The following is a 24,761-nucleotide window of genomic DNA, read 5'->3' as shown; positions in this document are numbered from 1 at the left end:
AGTCAAGACATTTCCCTGTGATGTCATTAGTCTTCTTCAAAAACAAAGACAAACCACAGTAAGAGCTCCATGCTCGCCTCAATTGCTTTATCCTACCTACAATATAAATTTGTTTGGCCTTTCCTGATCCCTCCCCTCAATTACTTTGTGTTTACTTTGCATTTATTTTGTATTTATTTGTCTGTGAATTCTCTACCACATGGACAACCTTCCACAGGAATACCTATAATAAGCTCCTTGAGGGCAGGGACCATTTCTGTCTTTGTCTCAGTAGCACCTAGCTCAGTTCTAGCATATAGTATAGGGACAAATCAGTCAGTTAAGAAGCATTTATTGATTGATTAAGTGCTTAGTATTTTCCAGGCACTGTGCTAAACCCTGGGGATATAAAGAAAGGGAAAAAAAGCTCAGTATGTTTCCTCTCCCAAGGAACTCATTGTAATAGTGCTTAACAAATATTTGCTCAATTGAATTGAATCTGATAAGATGTCTATAATCTAAAATTCAGATGATTTGGCTACAAGCTAGACTGGTTTACTTTTGAAAAAAGTTATATTTAGGCTTTGTTAGTTAAACAGTAAATAAGATTAGAAAAGCAGCATTTCCCATTTAAGAGAAAAAAAATTATTCAAGTACTATAGAAGTTCCAATTTATATTCAAACAATGTATTTTAATTTTAATATGAGAAGCTGGCCTCACTTCTGCTAATGTTTAGTATGCCAATTACTAATAATTTAATCTGTTTATAAAATCACAACTAGAATGTTGATATAATTGCATTTCTTTACAAATATTTTATTATGATTCAGTCTTGTACTAATTTACCCAGAACTTCCCCAAATTAGTCAATTTATTATATACTTAGCAATTATTAAGATGTAGCACTATTCTTTTTGCTCATCCTGCTTTCACAAATACTACTTGATTTTATAAGCCATACATTTGCTTTATTCTTTTTAACAAATGGCTTGACATTTTCCTTTTCAAACAAAGCTCTATTCACCTGTTCTATCCCTGTTCTATCTCTAACTAGGGTAACAATTTTCATGTTCTTTCTTTCTCTTTTCTTTTTCCCGTAATTAGACTGAAGTGCATACTTTCACTACCTTTTTGTCAGGTACTTTTATCAGCTACTACTAGGGGCAAGGCTAGTCAATTTCATCTTCACCCAGAGGAAATGCTACCCGGCTATGCTGAGGGAGCAGCACTAAGGAATGGAAATTCCTCCATTTTCTCCTTGTGTTTGTAAATTTTATTTCAAAATAGTTTCATATGGAGTAAGTCAGTACTGATTTAATGATATATGAGAACTCTTATTTGTGTTCCAGAAAGCAGCTCTGTTCATTAATTTATGTCCTTTTTTTCCCAAAAAGGACAATATATCCACAAACACTTTTCAAAATTAATTGTAGAAATTCCTAAAAGATGTGAGTACAATTTGGGGAACTTACAAGCTTGATAAGTATTTTATATTTTGATATTTATTTAAAAAATGTTGCACACAGTTAAATTCCACTTGGCTCCAAGAGAATCATGCTAACTTCTCTTCATGTCCATTAATTTGAAAGAGTACCTCAGAATCTCAATGTCATAACATAACTGAAAAAATGCTGAAGTCATAAAAATGACATTGCGTTTCTCTAAAGCAATAGTCCTGAAACTGTTGTCTCATTTTAATGATCACTCTAGATAGGAAGATGACACTGAAAATCATCTACCCCACCCATTCCCATTTGTCCCATATATTAAAAACCTCACCAGAATTAGCAGGAAGTAATGTGGTTGCTTTGGAGGAAAAATAAACAAATGCTTTAAAATTAAGTCTCATAAGTAGATTATGTCAGGAGTAAATATATAGACTCTATAATGGTCTAAATACTAATAGTATAATAAATCAGCCTGCAGTCTGTCTTGGAGGACTTCTTGGATCACCAGCGATTCTGGAACTATGTCCCCAGAGCTATCACACACACACACACACACACACACACACACACATACACACACATACACACACACGTATGAGTGTGTGGGTATACATATGTGTGTATACCCACACACATATAATGAAGTACAGTGATTTTTTTCTTTCTAGTTAAAGCTACTAATTTTTATATAAATAAAAAGAAATATTTACCCCAAAATTTTGGATTAACTTTCACAAAATAAACAACAATGCAAATAGAAATAATAAGTCCAAAAATATAATTTTACTGGGTGTAGTTTTGGCTAGGTTTGAAAGGGGGCGTAAATTAGCTCTGCTCCAAGAAAAAAATGTAATACCAAACTGTAACAATAAGGCAAGATTCATGACCTCAGAGATGACCACGAACATGCCTGTATAGTTCAGAAACGCAAAGTAGAGGATCAAACCCCAAGACCAACTCCAACCCGACATAGCAGTAATTGTATTCCAAAACCAGTAAGTCCACCTCAATGTAACAAGGAGATAATAACACAGTATGACAGCAAAGAACCAAGTCACCCTGTAACCATCCGCCCTGCTGGGGCCTTCCTGTAGACACAAATCCCAACTGTCTGCTTGCCTCTGTTCTCTCCCCCCTCAGCTCCCTGGTTTCCATTCTCTGCAGCTCTGTCAACTCAGAGTTCTTACTCCTTCTCCTTGGGCTGAATTCTGACCTTACAATGGCTACCTTCCGGGTATATATACTCTTTTTAGGGCCCGCGGGCTTTACTCCCAGTCAGCCAAAGGGTATAGACCTGGGTTTTAGCACTTAGTAAGTAAAGTGTAGACCTGCCTCTAATTAAGCCTCCCTTAGCCCCACCTGAGTCCTATTGAATGGACAGGAAAGATCTTTAATCACTGATTGGCATCACACATACAAGCCACTGTGTTAGGTTATAGTTTCCCAATCTGTGAACCCTTCATTCCTCAGAGTATGGGAAGTTTGTTTTCCAGAAAACCAGACTTGCAGCAACAGGAGATAGAACTTGGTGCACATAGTTCACACAGCTGGCTGGTAGCTAATGTTTAGATATATTAGTAGATCTAGACAGATGATGGGTTAAAATGTTTTAGTTAGAGTCATGATTCATACCAGCTTTATGTGATATACAGAAACTAGGATGGGAACTAGGATGGAGCGCAATAGGTACTCCTTCCAATGCTTTTTTGAATAAAGAGTAACATTGATTTCTAGAATTGTTACTTCACAAAGTGACTAAAGGTGAAAGAAGGGGACCTTGGCTCTCTGTGAGGAAGAGATGAGTCTGGAAATAATATATAAGAAAGAGGCAATTTGGGAAAGACTCAAGTCATGTTAGATTTTCATTTTACTGAGTTGTGTTTTTTTTCCCATTCACTTTTCTTTCTTTTTTTTTTTTTTTTTTTTTTGAGCAGGGGAAAGCAGGACAATTGGAGTTGAGTGACTTGCCCAAGGTCACAGAGCTAATGAGTGTGCCAGGTGTCTGAGGCCAGATTTGAACTCAGGTCCTCCTGACTTCAGGTCCGGTGCTCTACTCTCTGTGCCACCTAGCTATCCCTCCATTTGCTTTTGAAGTATAAAAGCAGACAATGTGGTTAGAAGTAGAAGTTATAACTTATGTGGCAGGCTTATCTTAAGCAGAAATAGGGTATAGAAAAAGGATACTGGATCTGAAAGTCAGGAAACCCAAGTTCCTATCCCAACTCTAATACTTTTGAGCTTTGTGACCTTGGACAAATCCCTTAAGGTCTCTGTGCCTTAAGGCACATTCATCTGTAAAGTGGGAATAGTAATTCTTGTGTAATCTATCTTGGAATTATTGTGAGGAAAACATGTTGCAAATCTTAAATATGAGCTGTCACCTGCAGAGTAACAGTCAGGGGACGTGTGGTATCACATAGAGCATCCAGCCGGTGTTAGACCTTGCCTGCTTGCACTCTTGGTATTAATTGCCATTACCCATTTCTCTTGCCTAGAGCTCATTGTGTACAAAGATGTGGGTTTCCAATTGTTCTTTTACCTTTCTGGCTCATAAATAAGCACATAACCCATCTTAATGTTTTCTAAGAGCTTTTTACTCCTAGTAACCAACTAAAGCAAACCATACTAGAGATTTAAAATAACAAAAGGGGAAAGCGACAAGATATCTTAAAAGATAAACCTGCCTTAAAGATTTGTATGAACTGATACAGAATGAAATTAGCAGAATCAAACAAAATACATGATTTCTATTACAATATAAATTTTAAAATTATTATAGAAAACTCTTGAGTACAGTGTGGCCCCAGAAAGGAGATAATGAAATATATAACTCCTCCTGTAGGCAGAGAGGTGGGAAACTGCTAATACATAATTTATGTTGCATATGTTTTTTTTTTTTTAAACAAATCAGCTTCATTGGTTTTTTCTTAATTGTTCTGCCTTGTAAGGTAAAGCTTGCCTCAGTTCCCCAAGGTGGGACAGAAGTTGGAAAGAGGGTATATACATGACTGTCCACAAATAACAGTAATATAAAAACAAAAAATCGTTAAAACATTTCAAAAACTTTTTAAAATTGCCTCTGTGTTAAATGGAAAATGTAAATGGAGCTAGGCTCAGTCTTTGGATCCCTTGTATTTCCTCTGACTCTTTTTTTTCCACCAAATACTTTGTTCCTAGAGTCAACTCTCCCTAAAGCTTGTAGCTTTTTTACTTCAAGGATTTGGGCTCTTGGGTCTCATTGTTCCTTTGCATATATAGAAACATCTCTTCCCTCAGTCTATCAGCTTAAACCCTGCAGGCTCCTGAGTTAAATGACAATCTATAGAAATTAATGGTGGTTCATTCATTTGCACAGAGAACTTAAGAATGTTCATTTAAATCTCAAAAGGAAACCTTAGCATCTCTATTCCCCAGATCCCCCTAATTCATATATCTAAGTCACCTTAGATCATTTCCTCTTCAGACACCCCAAGAAAACATTCCTCCAAACATTGGGCTCCCAGCATCCCAGGAAATTCCATAAGAATGAATGAGATAATTGAGAAGAAGAATATTAAAATAAAAAATAGTAAAACATAGCTTTCTCAACAACACTGGCTGCAGTACCACTGAACATCTCTCCCTTATTACCTTGGAAACACCTACTATAACCTGCTGGCCCCTCGTCTTCTATCTCCCAGAGTCCATTTTGGGGAAAAGAACAGAAATCTCTTAACAAGGTGGGAATTGGTTGCAGGGAGGGGTGGGAGGTTGTTTAGTTTCCTATGGCTTCAGATTGTGGAATTGTAAGTCAATTTATTGGTTTTGTGAAAAGTCCCTTTGACATTTAACAAAATTTGTCAGATTGCCATTGCTTTGCACTCTGAGAGATTAGGCCTGTCTCATTCCACTGTACCTAATGACTTTATTTAGAATTAGTATTATTTCATTGTTCTGTCTTTTTAAAAAAAAATACATTTTAAGGCTTTTCTTTCTCTTTGCTTTTTTCCCCACTGTAAGAAATGGGGGGGGTGTTTCTGCAGAGTTAAAGTATTCCTCTTCCTCCCCTTCTCCTCCCAGTTTTAACAGAAACTAGGTCTCTGGTCGGTCAGGTGAAAGGTTAGACACATGCTTAAATGAGCCATTTGAGGAGGGCATGACATAGGCAGTCAAGGGTTTGCATCTGACCAATGAAGAGCCTGGAGGGAGATGTGATATTGGGGTCAATAAAAGGACTGGCATCCATCTGAGTCATTTGTACTTTCTCCCGTACTCTGCTCAGGGGGATGTACCCCTTTATGCAGGAGGAATAAATGTAAACTATAATTAAAATGTTCTTGGCTTCCCAGCAAGTATTGTTTATTCCTAGACAATGTAAGTATCTTTCTAACAGTTGGGGGCTTGTCCAGGATCAGTATGGCATCAGAAGAAAGAGATATTTCACACAGAGAATGGATAGTGCCCCCACTGTTTTGTAGTGGGCCCTAGTGTCTGCAGGTGAGAATTAACTTCTTCAGACTGATAATTTCCCAGGAGTATTTTTCTGGAATTTTTGGGAACCCAGGAATGTGAGTAAAGGGGAAAAAGGAAAGGAAATGGCCATAGACAGCGCAAGTCAGATGCCTGAGCATGGGGGGAGTCCTGCTTTTTCATGTCTGGATTCGCTCCAAGTTCAGAAATAAGATTTGCTTGGAACAGGGAAAAGAGCTCTCAAAATATTTGACCTAGTTGGGAGAATGGATTTCTCTTAGTGCTTTGAAGAAGAGTGCTGGTGGGTTGACCCAGGGAAAAGGGATTTGGAAGTTTGGTAGGTGGTAAAAAATTCTCTGTCAGGGAGAGGTAGATTGATTTGCATTTCAAAACCTTTCACTGCTTCATGGAAAGGAGGTTTATGTGTGGGGGAATACACAGCCTTGAGGGGAGATGTGGAACATGAAATGTGTTATTTTTAATTTAATGCTTGAGATGGGTCTGAATTCAAATTCTAAATTGTTCATGTGCAATGTATTGTCTAATGTCTTGTCTGTGTATTTAAGAAAAGTTTTATGTTCTATGTTCCAGTAGAAATTTTTAACTCTAGGAATGGGCAGGTTAAAAGGAACTAATTAGCAAAAGAAAGATCCCTGGAAGGCTGTGGAAAAAGAAAACAGGTTGGGGGACAGAAATGGGCTCCTTTAGTATGCAAATTGTCAGTAATTAAACTTTAAGTTTTCAGCTGGAAAAGAAGCTGGGTGAGTATAATATATTTTTATTTACTTGAAATGTTTGAGGTAGTTTGGGTCAAGATTAGGAAAGAGATTGAAGTTGGAGTGAGAATACAGAGGGTAAAATGTTTCAGTAAAGATTGGGAAAGAAAGATAGAAGCTGGAGGTAAGGAGTGACTGTGAAACTACAGCTAAGTCCACATGGTTTTGGGTCCATGTGCTCTTAGCCACCCCCTTCCTCTACCCTCCACGTTGGAAGACTGTGGGTGGGTCAGTCAGGAGCTGGGGCTGAAAGAAGCCTGTAGCCTGATTGGAAAATAAGGCAGATTAGTTAAGTAGTGAAAGGTCTTATTGAATCTGGGTATTGACTATAGTAAAGATATTGATTTGTATAATTCTTAGACTCTTTAGCAATTGAGAAAAATCCTTTCTCAAATTATCTGAGGTGGACAAACGGAAAGGAAACTAAAATACTTTAGCTTGATATAAAGAATTGGTGTGTATGAAGATGAGAGGGGTGGGGGAGCAGCAAACCCATGTGCTCTTAAGAGCCACTCCCTCCTCATCTTTCTTTAGAGGACTAGAGGACTTTATAAAGAGTCCAGAGCTTTTTTTTTTTTTTTGCTTGGAAGGGAAGTGACCGCACCTCCCTCAGATTCCGTAGGCATTTTATTTTGACTAAGTTAATTGAATTCAAATCTTTTTGCAAAATCTCTGAAGAATATGAGTAAGGAATTAGAATGCCTCAGATGAGGTTTGGTAAAAGCTGACCAGTGAGGGTCAGGGCAGGAACTTCAAATCTGGATGATTTATAAAAGTGAGTAATGATATGAAATAAAAATCTTTTTTTTCTGGGTTCGCTCGTGGCCAGGCAAAATATTCCTAATACCTGGGCCAGAGGCAGCAGTTAGCTAAGAAAAACTGTACAGTGCTAAATAAATATGTAAAATGTATTTAAGGTATTAATGTATTAATATATGTTACATATGTATTTATATATATATTAATGTATTAATATGTAAATACCAGAAGTAATAGGATCAATAATTTCTATATGTGATAATCTGAAAATGCAATTGAAGTCATCTTATTTCTAAATTGTATTTTTAGATGTCTCTTGGGCTGTAAAATATGAGACACCCTTGTGAGGTCTAAATTTTGTTATATATATGAATTGATCTTTTTAAAAGGGCGTGATAAAAATGTGATAGTTTGAAACTGTTATATTTGGTTATGAACAAATAATATTACTTTTAATCTCCACATGTTGGTAATGAGATGAGTGACTTCCTGTGTAAGGAGATTTAAAAATGCATTCACCTAATTTGATGGGTAGCTTCAAATTTTAAATACATAAAAATGTCGAAGACATTATCACATTTGTGTGATTTCAATGTTGTTAAGAATTGTACTATCAGAAAAAAATGATGAATGGGTTAAAAAGCTGTTATTGTTCAGTTAAAATTGTTTTTCTGTCACTTAATAGCATTTGTGAGATTGTTAACTAAGACTTTGTGAGATCTCCTCTTGTAATTTTTATGTGCAAGAGGTTTTGTGAATAGAAAATTTGGGAACTTTGTGATATCTAACAAGGAATTTAGTTGTTATAATACTTGGGGAATTTATGAAAAAGCAATTTTTCTTATAATCTAGATGTTAGGCTAAGAATTGTGCAAAATATGTATGTGTACACACACACTATACATATATATTATATAAATATAATTATATATATGTGTGTGTGTGGTGTGTGTGTGTGTGTGTGTGTGTGTGTGTATACCTAAATAAAACGAAGAATGAATAAACTAGGATGGACTTCCAAACTCTGTCTCTGTGCAAAAGGTTTAGGTGTTGTAGAATTCCTGTTGAGCAAATGCGAATCCTTGGAAAAATATAGAGGTGTGATTTTCAAGCCTGTATCATCTAAAGATATATTTATGTATGTTAATTTGGAGGTTTATGGACTAATTGTGATGGCACTGTGGGAATTTGTGAATGAATCCCAGTGTTTAAAGGTTTATTTTTGCTTTAAGGAGGAGAGAGAGATACATCATTTTCGAGCTGTCCAGCTGATTTTCTTCCTGAAAATTCAGTGACTATTCCTCTTGATATCAGGATATAATTTATTACTAAATTAATGTAATGAGTTGTAAAGCACAAAAGACTTTACTGTCTGGATCTGAATTTGTAGCTATTCCATGGCCTAAGCAAGGGTTAAAACTAGTGTTTGAACTTATCATATGTAAAAGATTTGATTCCTGAAGTGTCTCTCTCTCCCAGACAGAGTATAACTAGAAAGGGGTAAACAAGCTTGAGAAACAAAGGTGTGTATCTATTCAGTAGTGAGATCAAAGTCAGGAACCTCTTTTGTTTAAGGCAGGTAAGGAGGTTTGGGGGAAAATGGAGGTTATCCAAGCCCCTCCTGTCCCTAGATAGTTGTTATGTTGAGAGAGTGTGAGGAAGTATTTTTTTAAGACAGGAAAATTATATAACTTGATTTGATATTTAATAGCTTAATTGAATTTGAGAACAGGATCAGATTGATTCCTCTAAGAATTATATACATATGTATATGTTTTGGTAAATAGATCATAAGTTTGGACTTTTGAGATATCTGTCTGATAATTTTAAAAGGTAGATGAGCTCATTTTCTGTTAATTAAAACAAGGATTCTTGGCAGAAATTCTTATCAACCATGTGTGAAGTCTTGAATTTTATGAGTCCCTGGATGGGACCACTGACTGAAGAAAAGGCAGAGACAGGAAATTCTGAAGGAGTTAAAGCTGAAAAAGTTCGGGCTGCTTTGAAAAGCCAGTCTCTCCCCTTACCTCTCCTTTTGTCTGGATAAGGATATATTCCCACCTGGTAGAAGGGAAGGAAGGGGGAGGGGCAGCAGTTACTGGGATTTAAGTTTTACTGAAAGAGGGAGAACAACAGGGGTTAGAAGCCAGCAGACCTCCAAACCTGGCTTTTTAAAGTCAGCAAAAAATGATTGGTTTTTAGGATAAGATTAGATTTTGAGATGTGGGTCTTGGTAGTTTTTATTCGTGAAACTTGCCATCTGATATAAAAGAACCAACCATCTAGGGGAGATGATATGATGCTGCCTTTTTTATGGTCTCTTTAATCAAAAGTAAGTAATTAGTGATAAAAGGAAAAGTATCTGTCAGAATCTGTTACTATTATGAAGTGAAGTTGTGGTACCTAAAGACCTAGAAGGTTTTATGGCAAGAAATGGAAAATTTGATTAACACAAATATGTGGAATCTTGCTGTTTTTAATCAAATGATTGGGTACATTGTACTCTTGTATAGTCATATGAAGGATAACATTCTTTCTAAATATTAATGGGAGTAATTAGACAAAGGGAAAAGAAGTTTGTGAAATAAAGATACAAATGTAAGGTTGAATCATAATCCATAGACTAAGGCTGGGATTTAAAGTTACTTTGTATCTATGTGGAATAAGGTTCTTAAATGTTTTAAGGAAATGTAAGACCAATTGGGTAGTAATACAAATGGTGTAATTAATTACTGGAATTAAATCAGACATTTCCAGTTTGGGGGAAAGTATTCCAGTATAAGTCTCTTAAAGAGAGTTAAGTTGTAGAATGTTTTTGCATTTATGGGAAAAGTTAAATGTGGCTATTTGAATTTGAATTCATTCCATGGTCTAAAACGTAAACCTGTTTGAACCTATCATACTTACATGGTTCAATTCTTGAAGAATATCTCATTCTTTCAGATCAGGCATAGTTAGAGGAGAATAGAAAAGCCTGGGAAACTGATGCGAATGTGTTAGAGCAGTAACTTATGATCTTAATGGGAAGGATGTTCCTTAAGCAATGTGAGATTATAGTCATATTTTAAACTCATTATTGGGACTTGCTATTCAAAGACTTAATAGGACTGTTAACTGACTGTTTTTCTGAGTCTAACTCCAGGTATGAATATCGAGGAAAGCTGATCTAAGATGCCAGCAGCCCTGGGGGCGGGAGGGGATGGGAGGCAGGCATGAACTGCAGGTATGATTTCATGGTAAAGTTAAGAGGGCAACTATTCAGCTTGTGCTGAGGTGGGACCCTCTTGACCTGACCCCTTAACTGAAACCTGGCAGACTTTAAGCCTGACTCAATACAGCTTGCAGTTTGTCATAACACCTGCCTGGAGAAGCTGGGGAAATATCATCCCCTTACTATAAGTCCCTAATCTCTTAGTGGCAAATTTCTGTAATCAGAAGGTTTTGTAAGTACAGTAACAAATGTATTAAAATAATTGATTACAGAACATCTTAGGTTGCCATAGGCCTGGGACTAGTGTGCCTGTGTGTGTTCTGTATAAGTTAGGGTAATTTATAAGGGCCTTGTATACGGTCATGTATAAGTTAGGGTCCTTTAATTCTTGGTAATGGTATGGAGACAATTGGGTCAAGGGTTTGTGAGAATATTATTTTGTTAATATCATGCTTGTCTAAAGCTTTGTTACAGTTAGTAATGTTAAAAGAAGAATGACTTGTGGTTTATTTTGTAAATGCCATCAAAGAAACATGGCATGACTAAAGGTTAAGACTTTATATGTACTGTGTTAAAATTGATTATTTAATGTATTTATGTATGTACTGGAGCCTGTTGTTAATTCCTTAGTGAAATCTCATCCTCCTGGTGTAGAAATTAATAATGGGTTAATGTAAATATAAGAAACTGGATTCTGATGTGAATTTCTTAAACATGACAGTTGGCCAAGGTTCCAATTTTGAATTTGTAAAAGTGATCAGGGTTATAAGGATTAGAAATGGTAACTTAAAATTGTGCTAAGGTCACTTTTGTAGGAGAATGGAAAGAAAGCTGGTTTCTACAAGAACACAAGAAAAAGAAGATGCTGAGATGCTGTGCTGGAGATGGCTGGAACAAATACTAAGGACCAGAAGATGTCATTGATGATGTTCCCTGCCAGACAGCTATATAGGAAGAGACTTTTGAATCCTAAAGGGACAATTGCATTATTGTTTTCTTTTGGATCTCTGTATCTGTATTTCTAAAGGGGACCGCCCTCTTTGATTTGTCAATGCGTCGATCAACCTTTACCCCTTCCCATATTTACTTAAAGGGGTGATGGTTAAGGGGAAAAATTCAGATGAGAAAGAATAAGGGAGTATTAAAGACGTGGAAACAAAAAATTTTTTGAATAAAAGAAGAGGGGGAAATTGTGAGAAATGGGGGGAACAATTTTGTTTCCACAGAGTTAAAAAAAGTATTCCTCTTCCTCCCCCTCCCCCCCCCCCAGCTTTAGCAGAAACCAGGCCTCTGGTTGGTCAGGTGAAAGGTTAAACACATGCCTAAACAAGCCATTTGAGGAGGGCATTATGTAGCCTGTCAGGGTTTGTATCTGGCCAATGAAGAGCCTGGCAGGAGATTTCGAGGTGGAGGTCAATAAAAGGACTGATGTCCATCTGAGTCCTTTGTACTTTCTCCTGCACTCTGTTCAGGGGATGTACCCATTTATTTAGGAGGAATAATTGCAAACTATAATTAAAAAGTTCCTGGCTTCCCAACGAATATTGTTTATTCCTGGACGATGTAAGTATGTTTCTAATACCCAGTTACTCCTATTGTATATAAGCAAGCTTTAGTCTGTCATATCCTCAGATGTCCCAAAAAGAGGTGAAGATTGGCCATTTTCCTCAGAAAATATGAGGGGCTTCAAGGATAGAATTTTTGTAACCACATACTCTATTGGATTTTGGGGCTCCGAAAGAAGAAAATCTACTTCATGACAGTTGAAATTCAGTTAATTTAGTTCTGCTATCATTTCAGGTTTAATTGTTACATGCTTCTAAGATATTTACCCTTTCAGTTACTCTTTAGCTTGATTTTGCTGTCATTTTCAGTAACTCTTTGTCTTAAGTATGGTGGGGCATATCTTTCCTTATTTGCTATTTCATTTGCTCTCTTTACAGACTGTATGCAGTTGGGGGTCGTGACGGTAGTTCTTGTCTCAAATCTGTAGAATGCTTTGATCCGCATACTAATAAATGGACACTTTGTGCACAAATGTCAAAAAGAAGAGGTGGAGTAGGAGTAACTACCTGGAATGGATTATTATACGCTATTGGAGGACATGATGCACCAGCATCCAACTTGACTTCCAGACTGTCAGACTGTGTTGAAAGGTAGCATCCACAAGTTGTAGCACTAAAGTTATTTGAAATGCTGGCTTGTTTGTTTTGGATGAAGGAATGAAAAAGCATTATTAAGGATTCACTGTGTACTAACTATGCTACATTCTGAGGATACAAATAACAAGCAAGATGGTCTATGTTCTCAAGAAGCTCTCCAATGGGGGAAGCTCCACCCCAAGAAGGAGGTTTCAGCTGCAAGTCAAATAGAAAGGCTCCGTAGGCCTTAGGGTGTAGTGGTACATTTCTAATAATGAAACCATGGTTCTAACATTGAACCATTTAATAGTACCTTGGACTTTGGTCAAAAAGAAATTTCTTTTCAGGTCATCAGTAACTATAGCTTGCTAAGGAGACAGCGACTATAGCACCAGAAGAAGCAGTTGCCAGGTTGTGTCTCCATAGGAATTACTTCCTTGGATGATGGCTGTGGAGGCTGGGCTGTGTGTAGGGACGGTGGTCAGGGGAGCGCTGTTATTCAGTTACCCATTAGTGGCAGTTCATCCGAAGATGGTATTGGTGGTGGCCAGGATGGTTGACCCCTTCTTTCCTTTCAGATGCCCTCTTTGAGATCTACCCTGAGGTTAGAGGTATTTTTGCTTAGGACCAATTCTTCCCTGAATCTGATCTCCCTCTATTCCCTACCCCATTCGATTTTCCTTCTGTTTCCCTGTAGAATGAAATGTATTTCTGCACCCTACTGAGGGTGTGTATTCTCTCTGCCTTTATTTAACTAGTTCAGATGAAAGTGAAATTCTGGTGTGGCCGGTCTCCACAACCCTACCTCCTTTTTTTTGTATAGTCTTCTCCTTGTATAGCCCAATTATATGAGATAAATTCCCTCATCTTTCCTCCCCTTTGTATTCATTTACCTTCCCTTTTCTTTGTTCTTTTAAGATCATCAAATTATAACAAAATCGTTCCTACCCCCCTTATTTAACTCCTTAATTAAATTAAAGTTCTGAGGGTGATACTTGTATCATTACCCAGGATTTACCCGGTAAACACTTTGCCCGGCTTAGTCCCCTTCATTTGATTGTATTTTACCTTTTTAAGTATCTTTTTACTCCTCTATTTGTATTTGAAAGTCCCTACTCAGCTCTGGTCTTCAGGAAGACTTAGAAGTAGCCTATCTCATTAAAATTTCATTTTTTTTCATGTGTGGGATTATATTCAGTGTTGCTAGGTAAGTTAGTCTCCATTGCAAACTTTTGCTTTTAGAGTATCTTTTATCTTTAGAATATCTTTTGCTTTTTAGAATATTGTATTCAAAGCTCTGCTCCCTTTATGGTTGTGGCTGCTAAATTCCTATGTGATCCTGACTTTAGCTCCTTAATGTTTGAATTCTTTCCGTTTGCTAAAAGAATGAGCTTATCTTTTGTGCATAGTGTGAGGTGTTGGTCTAAACTCAGTTTCTGTTAAACCTCGTATACAGTTTTCCAAGCACTTTTTTTCAAGGAATGAGTCCTACCGCCAGTTATGGCGTCTTGTTTCACCAAACTCCGTACTGCTGTGTTTGTTTTCTTCTGTATGTTGTATATACTGAGTCTTTTTGACTGACTTCATTTTTTTAAACTAGCACCAAATCATTTTAATGAGTACTCTTTTATACTTCAGGGTGAGCTCTAATCATAGTAATAATAGCTAACATTTATAAAGTGCTTACTGTGCGCCAGGCACTATGCTAAGCACTTCACAATTTTAATCTCAGTTTGTCCATTCTCACAACAGCCCTGCAGGGTTAGTGCTATTAATATCCTTACTTCACAGATGAGCAAACAGAGGTTAAGTGACTTGTTTAGAGTCACACAGCTACTAAGTGTCTGAGGCCCCCCTTCCTTCCCACTTTTTTCATTATTACAATTGAAATTTTTGACTTTTTGTTCCTACATATGTATTTGGTTATTTTTTTCTCGATCTATAAAATATTCTTTTAGGAGTTTGGTTGATATACAGTGAATAAATTAATTTACATAGTATTATCATTTTTATTATATTTGCTTGATCTACCCATGAGCAATTAATGTTTCTCCAATTATTTAGGTATTTATTTCTGCAAAGAGTCTTTTATAGTTGAATTTATATAGACTCTGGGTGAATCTTAGAAGATATATTCACAAGCATTTTATCACTTTATAGTTATTTTTAACGACATTTCTCTTTCTAACTCCTTTTACTAGGTTTTCTGGGTTACATGTAATAATGCTGATGATATGTAGATTTGTCTTTTATCTTGTAACTTATTATTTGTTAAAGTTGTTAGCAAATAATAAATATTAAATTAATGGAATTGTTTCAATTAATTTTATTTCCCTTTGCCTATACTCATTCCCTCAATTTGTTTTTCTTGTCGATTGTTACCACCAGCATTTCAAGTAGTATGTAAAGTAGTGATAATGAATATCCTTTTTCCCCCCTGATTTTATTGGAAAGCTCTGTTAACTTTCTCTATTTCATATGTTTAGATTTGGATTAAAAAAACTATCTACTATATTAAGGAAAAATCCATTTAGTCTTATGATTTCTAGACTTTTTTAAAAGAAATGATTGTTGCACTTTTAGCATCTGATAAAATCATGGTTCTTATTATTTATATTATTGTGTTTTATTGTATTTTATCATCTTCCTTATACAGAACCAATCCTGTATCAATGATATAAATTGAACCTGGTCATGATCTTTCTAAGACATTATTGTAGTCAACTTGCTAATGTTTTATTTTAAATATTTTTATCACTGTTCTTTAGAGATATTGGCCTTTTTTCTTTCTCTGCTTTGTCTCTCCTTGGTTTAGTTTATCAAAATTATTATCATTATTATCTTTATCAAAAACATATTTGTATCATAGAAAGAGATTGGCAGGGTACCTTCTTTGAATGTTTGGATTTATCAAACACTAGATTACTATGGTTATTTACTACTGTGTATTGTGTACCTAATTTATTCCATTGATCACTGTACTTCTTAGCAAGTAAGAGATTATTTTGATGATTACCACTTTGTAATATATAGTTTGAAATCTGGTACTACTGGGTTGCCTCCCTTCACATTTTTTTTCATTGATCCCCTTCATGTTCTTGACCTTTTATTCTTCCAGATGAACTTTATTATTTTTTTCTAGATCTATAAAATAAATTTTGATAGTCTGGTATTGCACTGAATAAGCAAATTAATTTAGGTACAATTGTCATTTTTATTATATTGGCTCAACCTGGTACCTTTATTCACCAGAAAGATGAAGGAAATTAAAAATATTTTACAGGAAATCCTGAAAAAAAATGTGTGCTACAAGTGAAAAGAACCAAATATTGAGATCTGGCATACTGGGGGGGGGCGGGGGGGAGGGCGGTTGGGAATGAAGGAATAAATAGTAAAAACAATATTTTTAAAATGGAAATTTGCCCAGTCAAGTGAAAACAAGCCCCAAAAGTAAGCTAGAAATTAGGTCAACCAAAAGGTCATTCGGGAAGTAGCTTAGAGGATACTACAAAATCAATCATAAAGGATTATTTTAATATTTCAAAGACAAGGCAGCCAAAGAGAGAGATCACTTAATAATCATCATCAAAAGAGTTCTAACAAAGAATCAATGAATTATGTCCTTTGGTCTTCTTAAGAGAAATTCCCATTCCCAAATCGCCAGGACCAGGTAGTATCTAAGAATTTTAAAGGAATTCAAACATGAAATTGCATAAACATATAACTATTAGTCAAACTGTATAACATGTTAAACCAGCCACTATGCCAGACACCTAGCAAATTGTCAGTGTAGAACCATCCACAAGAAGGGTTCCAGAAGAGACCCTAGGCCTAGTTAATCATAATAGAGAATAAAAACATTGAGTATTCAACCAAGTTTAACATATTCCAGAGAAATGATTCCATAAAGAAAAAATAACTTTGCTTCCATTCTCTAAGTATGTAAATAATCTTATGGACAAGGGCTAATAATCTTATGGATCAATGACTACAATTTATTTTCTTTTTTTAAACTTCCATACTTTATCATTTAATATTTATTAGTTTTCAGCATTGATTTCCACAAAATTTTGAGTTACAAATTTTCTCCCCATTTCTACCCTCCCCCCACTCCAAGATGGCATACATTCTGATTGCCCCATTCCCCAGTCAGCCCTCCCTTCTGTCACCCACTCTCCTTCCCCCTCCCATCCCTTTTCCCCTTACTTTCTTGTAGGGAAAGATGGACTTCTATGCCCCTTTGCCTGTATATCTTATTTCCCAGTTGCTTGCAAAAATAACTTTTTTTTGAGCATCTTCTTTTAAAACTTTGAATTCCAAATTCTCTCCCCTCTTCCCTCCCTGCTCATTCTCCCTAAGAAGGCAAGCAATTCAACATAGGCCACACATGTATCACTATGCAAAAGTCCCATAGTCATATTGTGAAAGACTTAACTATATTTCCCTCCATCCTATCCTGTCCCCCTTTATTCAATTTTCTCCCTTGACCCTGTCCCTTTTCAAAAGTGTTTGCTTTTGATTATTTCTTCCCCCATCTGCCCTCCCTTCCATGGTCCCCTCTTTCTTATCTCCTTCCCCCTACTTTCATGTGGGATAAGATACCCAATTGAGTGTGCATGTTATTCCCTCCTCAAGTCAAATCTGATGTGAGCAAGATTCACTCATTCCCCCTCACCTGCCCCCTCTACCCTTCCAATGAACTGCTTTTTATTGGCACCTTTATGTGAGATAATTTACCCCATTCTATCTCTCCCTTTCTCCCTCTCTCAATATATTCCTCTCTCATCCCTTAATTTTATTTCGTTTTTTAAGATATCATGCCTTCATGTTGAACTCACCCTGTGGCCCCTGTCTATATATATATGTATATTCCCTTCAACTACCCTAATACTGAGAAAGGTCTCATGAATTACATACATCATCTTTCCATATAGGAATGTAAGAAGAACAGTTCCACTTTAGTAAGTCCCTTATGATTTCTCTTTCTTGTTTACCTTTTCATGCTTCTCTTGATTCTTGTGTTTGAAAGTCAAATTTTCTATTCAGCTCTGGTCTTTTCACTGAGAAAGAGTGAAAGTCTTCTATTTTATTGAAAACCCATATTTTGCCTTGGAGCATGATACTCAGTTTTGCTGGGTAGGTCATTCTTGGTTTTAATCCTAACTCCTTTGACTTCCAGAATATCATATTCCAAGCCCTTCGATCCCTTAATGTGCAAGCTGCTAGATCTTGTGTTATCCTGATTGTGTTTCCACAATACTCAAATTGTTTCTTTCTGGCTGCTTGCAGTATTTTCTCCTTGACCTGGGAGCCCTGGAATTTGGTGACAATATTCCTAGGAGTTTTCTTTTTGGGATCTTTTTGAGGAGGTGATCTGTGGATTCTTTCAATTTCTATTTTACCCTCTGGCTCTAGCATGTGAGGGCAATTTTCCTTGATAATTTCTTGAAAGATGATATCTAGGCCCTTTTTTTGATCCTGGCTTTCAGGTAGTCCAATCATTTTTAAATTATCTCTCCTGGATCTATTTTCCAGGTCAGTGGTTTTTCCAATGAGATATTTCACATTGTCTTCCATTTTTTCATTCCTTTGGTTCTGTTTTATAATATCTTGATTTCTCATCAAGTCACTAGCTTCCACTTGCTCCAATCTAATTTTTAAGGTGGTATTTTCTTCAGTGGTCTTTTGGACCTCCTTTTCCATTTGGCTAATTCTGCCTTTCAAGGTATTCTTCTCCTCGGTGGCTTTTTGGAGCTCTTTTGCCATTTGAATTAGTCTATTTTTAAGGTGTTATTTTCTTCAGTATTTTTGGGTCTCCTTTAGCAAGTCATTGACTTGTTTTTAATGGTTTTCTTTCATCACTCTCGTTTCTCTTCTCAATTTTTCCTCTACTTCTCTCATTTGCTTTTCCAAATCCTTTTTGAGCTCTTCCAAGGCCTGAGCCAAATTCATATTTTTCTTGGAGGGTTTTGATGTAGGCTCTTTGACTTTATATAGACTTCTTCTGGCTGTATGTTTTGATCTTCTTTGTCACCAAAGAAAGATTCCAAAATCTGAGTCTGAATCTGAGTCCGTTTTCGCTGCCTGTTCATGTTCCCAGCCAACTACTTGACCCTTGAGCTTTTTGTCAGGGTATGACTGCTTGTAGAGAGTACTTTGTCCCAAGCTTAAGGGGCCGTGCTGTTTTCAGAGCTACTTCTACACAGCAAACTCTGCCACACCAGTGCCCCTCCTCCCCCAAGAACCACCAACCAGGACCGTGACCCAGATCCAAGCAGGCTCTGCACTGCCACTCTGATCCACCACTTAATTCCTCCCACATGGTGGGCCTGGGGCCGGAAGCAACCACAACTGGAGCTCTGGAAGCAGCCCCAGAGCTGCACCATTTCCGTGCCCCCAGGGCTAGGGCTGACTGGGAACTCCTTTCACTCTAGCAGTTTTTCCACTAACCTTCTCTGTTGTCTTTGGCATTTGTAGGTTAAGAAGTCTGGTAACTTCCATAGCTCAATGATTCAGAGCCCTACCGCCTGTTTCGCCTGGCTCCCGGTCTGGTTGGTCCTAGCACAGCCCATGCTGCACTGTGCTCTGCTCCACTCCCAGCTCCATGCAATAGACCCTTGCCAGCAACCATCCAGGCTTTCCTGGGCTGGAGCCCTGCTTCCCTCTGCTATTTTCGTGGGTTCTGCAGCTGTAGAATTTGTTCAGAGCCATTTTTTACAGGGACCTGGGGGAGAGCTTAAGCAAGTCCCTGCTTTCCAGCCTCCATCTTGGCTCTGCCCCCTACAATTTATTTTCACACTAGAGTTTCACACTAAAAACTCTTTTGTAAATTGAGTTGCCAAAAAACTAGGAGTACTGCTTTTTCATGAACAAGGAAAATAGATACATTCAGGGGATAGGTGCTCAGTTCAGTCTTAGTTTACATTTCAAAAATAAATTATGTAGAAGCCTAACAGTACCTTGGCACATAACAGACACTTACAAATACGTATTGTCTTGGCTTGGGCATGTATAATGAGATGTGCCGATTTGCAGGTGATCCATTTAGTTTCTTTTGGGCAAAATCTTATGACACACTTTAACTGAACAGGAAAGTGACTGATTAGCTTCATTATGAGCTAGTATATGATCATGTGTTAAGCGAAAGCAATCTGGACTATAATTAAAAGGTGATGAGTTCTGACATTATAATGGGTCTAATGAAATACTGTAGTCAAGAAAGCCAAGCCAATACTGTATTGAGGTCATTAGGAGAGTATCAAAAATGAAATAGAAAACATTATTCTACCATTATTTAAAAACAGGGTTTGTTTATCCCTAGAATACTGCAGGCAGTTTAGTTTCTCTTATATTGATTAAAAGTACTTTGAGGACAACAGGATAACAATACATTTTTAAAAATATTTTATTCTTCATAAGAAGATTCTCAAATTCTTAGATTTCCAATAAATTTCATGAGATCCTGATTTTTACATTGAACATTTGGGGGATGTTATAAGAGAACAAGTATTATAATTATTTTTCAGATATGATCCTAAAACTGATATGTGGACTGCAGTTGCATCTATGAGCATTAGTAGAGATGCAGTTGGAGTATGTTTACTTGGTGATAAATTGTATGCAGTTGGAGGATATGATGGACAAACCTACCTTAACACAGTGGAGGCCTATGATCCCCAAACGAATGAATGGACACAGGTATGCTATTTAATTTCTATCTAATTTCTCATCTTCATATATTATTGGAGTTAGACTTATATATGATAGATAGATAGATAGATAGATAGATAGATAGATAGATAGATAGATAGAATGAATCGCCTTTATTTGAATTATAGACTTGTTAGGAATTAAAGCTGGTCTTTTCTGGTGGCAAAGAATTGGAAATTGTGGAGATGCCCATCAGTTGGGGAATGACTGAACAAGTTGCGATATATGAATGTGATGGAAAATACTATTGTGCTATAAGAAATGATGAGCAGGATGCTCTCAGGAAGACCTGGAAAGACTTACATGAACTGATGCTGAGTGAAATGAGTAGAATAGGGATAACATTGTACACAGTGACAGCTATATTGTACGACGATCAGCTGTGAATGACAGTTCTTCTCAGCAATATAATGATCCAACACAACTCTAAAGTATTTATGATGAAAAATGCTATCCATCCCCAGAAAAAGAACTGATGGAGTCTGAATACAGATCAAAACAGACTTTTTACTTTCTTTATTTTTCTTGGGGTTTTTTTTCGGGGGGAGTATCTATGCTTTCTTTTACAATATGACTAATACGGAAATATGTTTTACATGACTACACTAACCAATATCAAATTGCTTGCCTTGTCATTGAGGGTGGTGGGGAGGGAGGGAGAGAATTTGGAACTCAGAATTTTAAAAACCCGTGTTAAAATTGTTTTTACATGTAACTGGGGAAAATAAAATACTTAAATACTTTAAAGAAAAAAAATTTTAAAGGAATTCTAGCTGGTAGGAACTCTAGAGATCATTTACTCCAGTCCCCTCGTTTCTTTCTTTTTTTAAAATTTAATTTAATTTTAGACTCAAGGGCCAGAACACAAATACAGAATAGACAAAAGGAACAAAACATAAAATAAACTTAATTATTAAAACTTAAATATAAAGTAAGAAAGGAAGAAAAGCATGTCGTATGCATAGCGGAACGTAAAAGAAGATTTAAAATATGTAACAATAGATTTTTATTTCAAGAAAGCCTATATGATAAATAATACATGTTGTGTTAAGAATTTTTTCTTTGCATCTCTGGAGCTTAACACAGTGCCTGGCATGTATTAGGCACTTAATAAATACTAGTTGACTAACTTTACAGAAACATTACATTGTTAATATTTTTCCTCACTTAGCTCAAATGAATATAGCTGTCATGTTGTTTCTTTTTTGTTTTAGGTTGCACCATTATGCCTAGGAAGAGCTGGGGCATGCGTTGTGACTGTAAAACTCTAATCTAATAATTATTTTATATATGAAGATATCCTACTTCTTTATAAAAATCTAAGACAAATGGATTACATTTTAAGGAAATTTCAAGTGCAGCATGTCTTCTGTCAGGTATACGGTATCTGATGTGAAATTGAAGATGAAAAGGGGGAGCGATAAATAAACAAATATTAAGCACCTTAAAAAATAAGATTCCATCATTTTCTTGATAAACTAATACAGGCAGACTGATATGAAATATGATTATCAGTTAACTCTTCCACACAGAAGCAAATGTCAGTCAAGAATTTCATTTTTCATAGCTGGAATAAACCATTATTTAAGTTTTGTTTTTCAACTAAAGGAACTCTAAAAGCCTCTGCCTCGTAACAGAATATATACATATGCATCCTTGGTGTACTTTTTCACCATATCTGAGGTTCAGAAACTTTTTTATTTAACCAAAGCCTCAGCAACATCTTATGCTAAACAATATTCTAATTAATATTTTTGGAAAGAGCTTTATTATATATGTACTAGATGTGAACTTTATTTTAAAAAAAAAGAGTTCATTTATTCCACTTAGCAAATAAAAAACATGTAAGGTAACCCAATAAAATATAATATGGACTTTTGGGGGAATATTTGGATACTTCACTCAATCTAGTTAACCAAGAGTTACATATTATATTTTCAAAATGCAATTGAATCATGATTTTGTAGTAATTTAAGAAATACAATCTTATTTGGGGAAAAAACATGTATTGCCTATAATATTACTCCTACACATGACAAGTATCCAGTCATAAGGCAATAGCCCCAAATACAGCGTGGGGAAGGTTTTTTTTCCCTTTATTAGAGAACTGGTTTTTGATTTATCTTTTGATATATCATTATAAATAAATTACTTTGTTATTTCATGTATGTTTTCTTATATTTGTATTTGCTTCTTGTGCCTTGTTTCTTATGTTCTGCACAGTATATATAACTCATTATTGTGCTTCACTATAGACAATTTGAAATTCCATACCTGGTAGGAAAATGTTTTTTAAGGTGCCTGATGCCTAAAGTATTTGTATATTTGTAAAGTACATATGTGAATGTCAATGCTCTCAGTGAATTATTTATTGTTTACCAAAAAAGAGCAGAAACATTTTGTGATGTTTGTGATAAAAGTTTCATCTCTTAATGTAAAGTAATGATCAATATTGAGTATAAACTAAAAAAACTTTTTAAATACAATTTAATGATTAATGTGCTTTCTTGTTTGTCTCTGTCCTGAATATATTTGTAGGAAGAAGAAAAAGAGCAAAAAATGTTAGGACAAAAGGAAGATCTTTAAAAATCAGAACATAATCATATCATTACCTTCCTATACTTGCTAAAGGAATTATTAGAATCTGTGATTTGAAAAAAAGCTTTTCTGACTATGTCAGAAACCTCTGATATGTAGTGCCAATGAAAAGTCATTCTATCAATTCTTTACCTCCCTCTGGGGTTCCAGAGTAAAGCTTAAAAAAACTATGTTAATTCATAGTTTTGAGACTTAATAAAAGGGTTTTTTTCTTTAAAGATCTCTATGCAAAAATTTCATTAATTAAATAACTCACCTCTCCATTTTATTGCATAGCATTAAGGTTCTCCAACACATCTATTTGTAGCAGCCACTCTCCTAAAACTAGGCAAAAAGAGTATCATAATATATAGTCATCAACTCTCTCCCCCAATCAGAAGTTTCATGAATTTTAGAGCAGGAATCAAAGAGTCAGGAAGAGCTGGTTCTGAATCCTACCTCAAATATTTATGTGATCTTATGCAACTCACTCCACTTTGGTTTCCCCATCTGTAAAACAGGGATAAAATATACATGTGGTACTTAACTCTCAGGGCTGGTGTGAAGGTCAAATGAGATACTGAATGTAAAGTGCTTTGAAAAGCTTAAAGCACTATGTAAATATCAGCTATTGACCTCTTCCCACCATTACTGACTCACTTTTCTCATTCCAAACTACTTACTCTTCTTTAGATTAATAAACAGAAGCTAGGAGGGCTAATAGTCCAATCATCTGTAGGTTCAATCTATTAAAAAAAAATTTAAATCTTTTGAGTTATTGTATATGTATATTGTATATTTTGAGTTATTGTATAAATTTAATAGGATATAAAAAATCTAGCCAAAAACTTGGAATTTTTCCCAAAAATTCCACACCATTCCTGGTCATTTAGTCAATCTAAGAAGTTTATTTGTACTTAAATATTAGTGTAGTTTGATTTAAAAATAATAAACATAAGAAAATATTATATATTCATAACAAATGACATGCCTATCAATTTATAACTTGTGTTTTAGATAAACAATACCATTTTATCAAAAGCATTCTTCATCTATAAATAAACCATAAAATGCCATACAAATGTTATCCAGCAATTAACAACAGATTAACTTTGAAAAAATAAAAAGTCATTTTTAATATAAAACTTCATCTTCTCTTTAAGTAGAACATATCCAATTAAGGAAGTTGCCTTAATGTCATTAAGCTGGATTGAAAGATCTGAAAATAAAAAAATATTTTTGTTAATGCTTGGATTATCAAAGAAAACACAATAGAACATTATTACAGTATAGCTTACCATTGCATGGATTTGACTATGGTTGAATGGATCAAAACACTGTACAGTCCACATCCAAAGCAATGACACACTGTAAAAGCCTGATATAACCTATATTTAATACAATCTTATATTCTAACACCTAACACTAGCTATAACAGGAGAAAAAGTTCTATTTGTTGCAGCATTCTAAAGGGGGAGGCTAAGTGACTTTATCAAAATGTATATATTAGTAAAAATGTCAGGCAATCAATTCCCCTTAGTCTAGTCTGCATGAAGAATTTATACTCATGAATAGTCACTTTTTAAAATTTCTCTGGATGCTGGCAATCTACTCCTTAATATGAAAAGATTATTAACTAATCAGACTAGAATATAACTTGAAAGGCTTTTTAAAAAGTCACCTCTACCAATAATAGTATCATCAATATTA

At 35.6% G+C, this 24,761-nt stretch overlaps 1 protein-coding gene across 2 annotated transcripts in view; it reads left to right on the top strand.

Annotated features, from left to right (window-relative positions):
• The window catches only part of KLHL5 (kelch like family member 5), a 127,087-nt gene extending 103,929 nt beyond the window's left edge, over nucleotides 1–23,158 (top strand). For both annotated transcript variants that reach the window (XM_036765512.1, XM_036765513.1), the window contains exons 9-11: nucleotides 12,567–12,779; nucleotides 20,291–20,462; nucleotides 21,689–23,158. In XM_036765512.1, the coding sequence (XP_036621407.1) occupies nucleotides 12,567–12,779; nucleotides 20,291–20,462; nucleotides 21,689–21,745 (442 nt within the window). In that variant the 3' untranslated portion in view covers nucleotides 21,746–23,158. The remainder of the gene's footprint in view (nucleotides 1–12,566; nucleotides 12,780–20,290; nucleotides 20,463–21,688) is intronic.
• Nucleotides 23,159–24,761: the final 1,603 nt, after the last annotated feature.

This window comes from Trichosurus vulpecula, chromosome 6, assembly GCF_011100635.1.
Source record: "Trichosurus vulpecula isolate mTriVul1 chromosome 6, mTriVul1.pri, whole genome shotgun sequence".
NCBI lineage: Eukaryota > Metazoa > Chordata > Mammalia > Diprotodontia > Phalangeridae > Trichosurus > Trichosurus vulpecula.
This window is presented reverse-complemented; position numbering and strand designations above follow the sequence as displayed.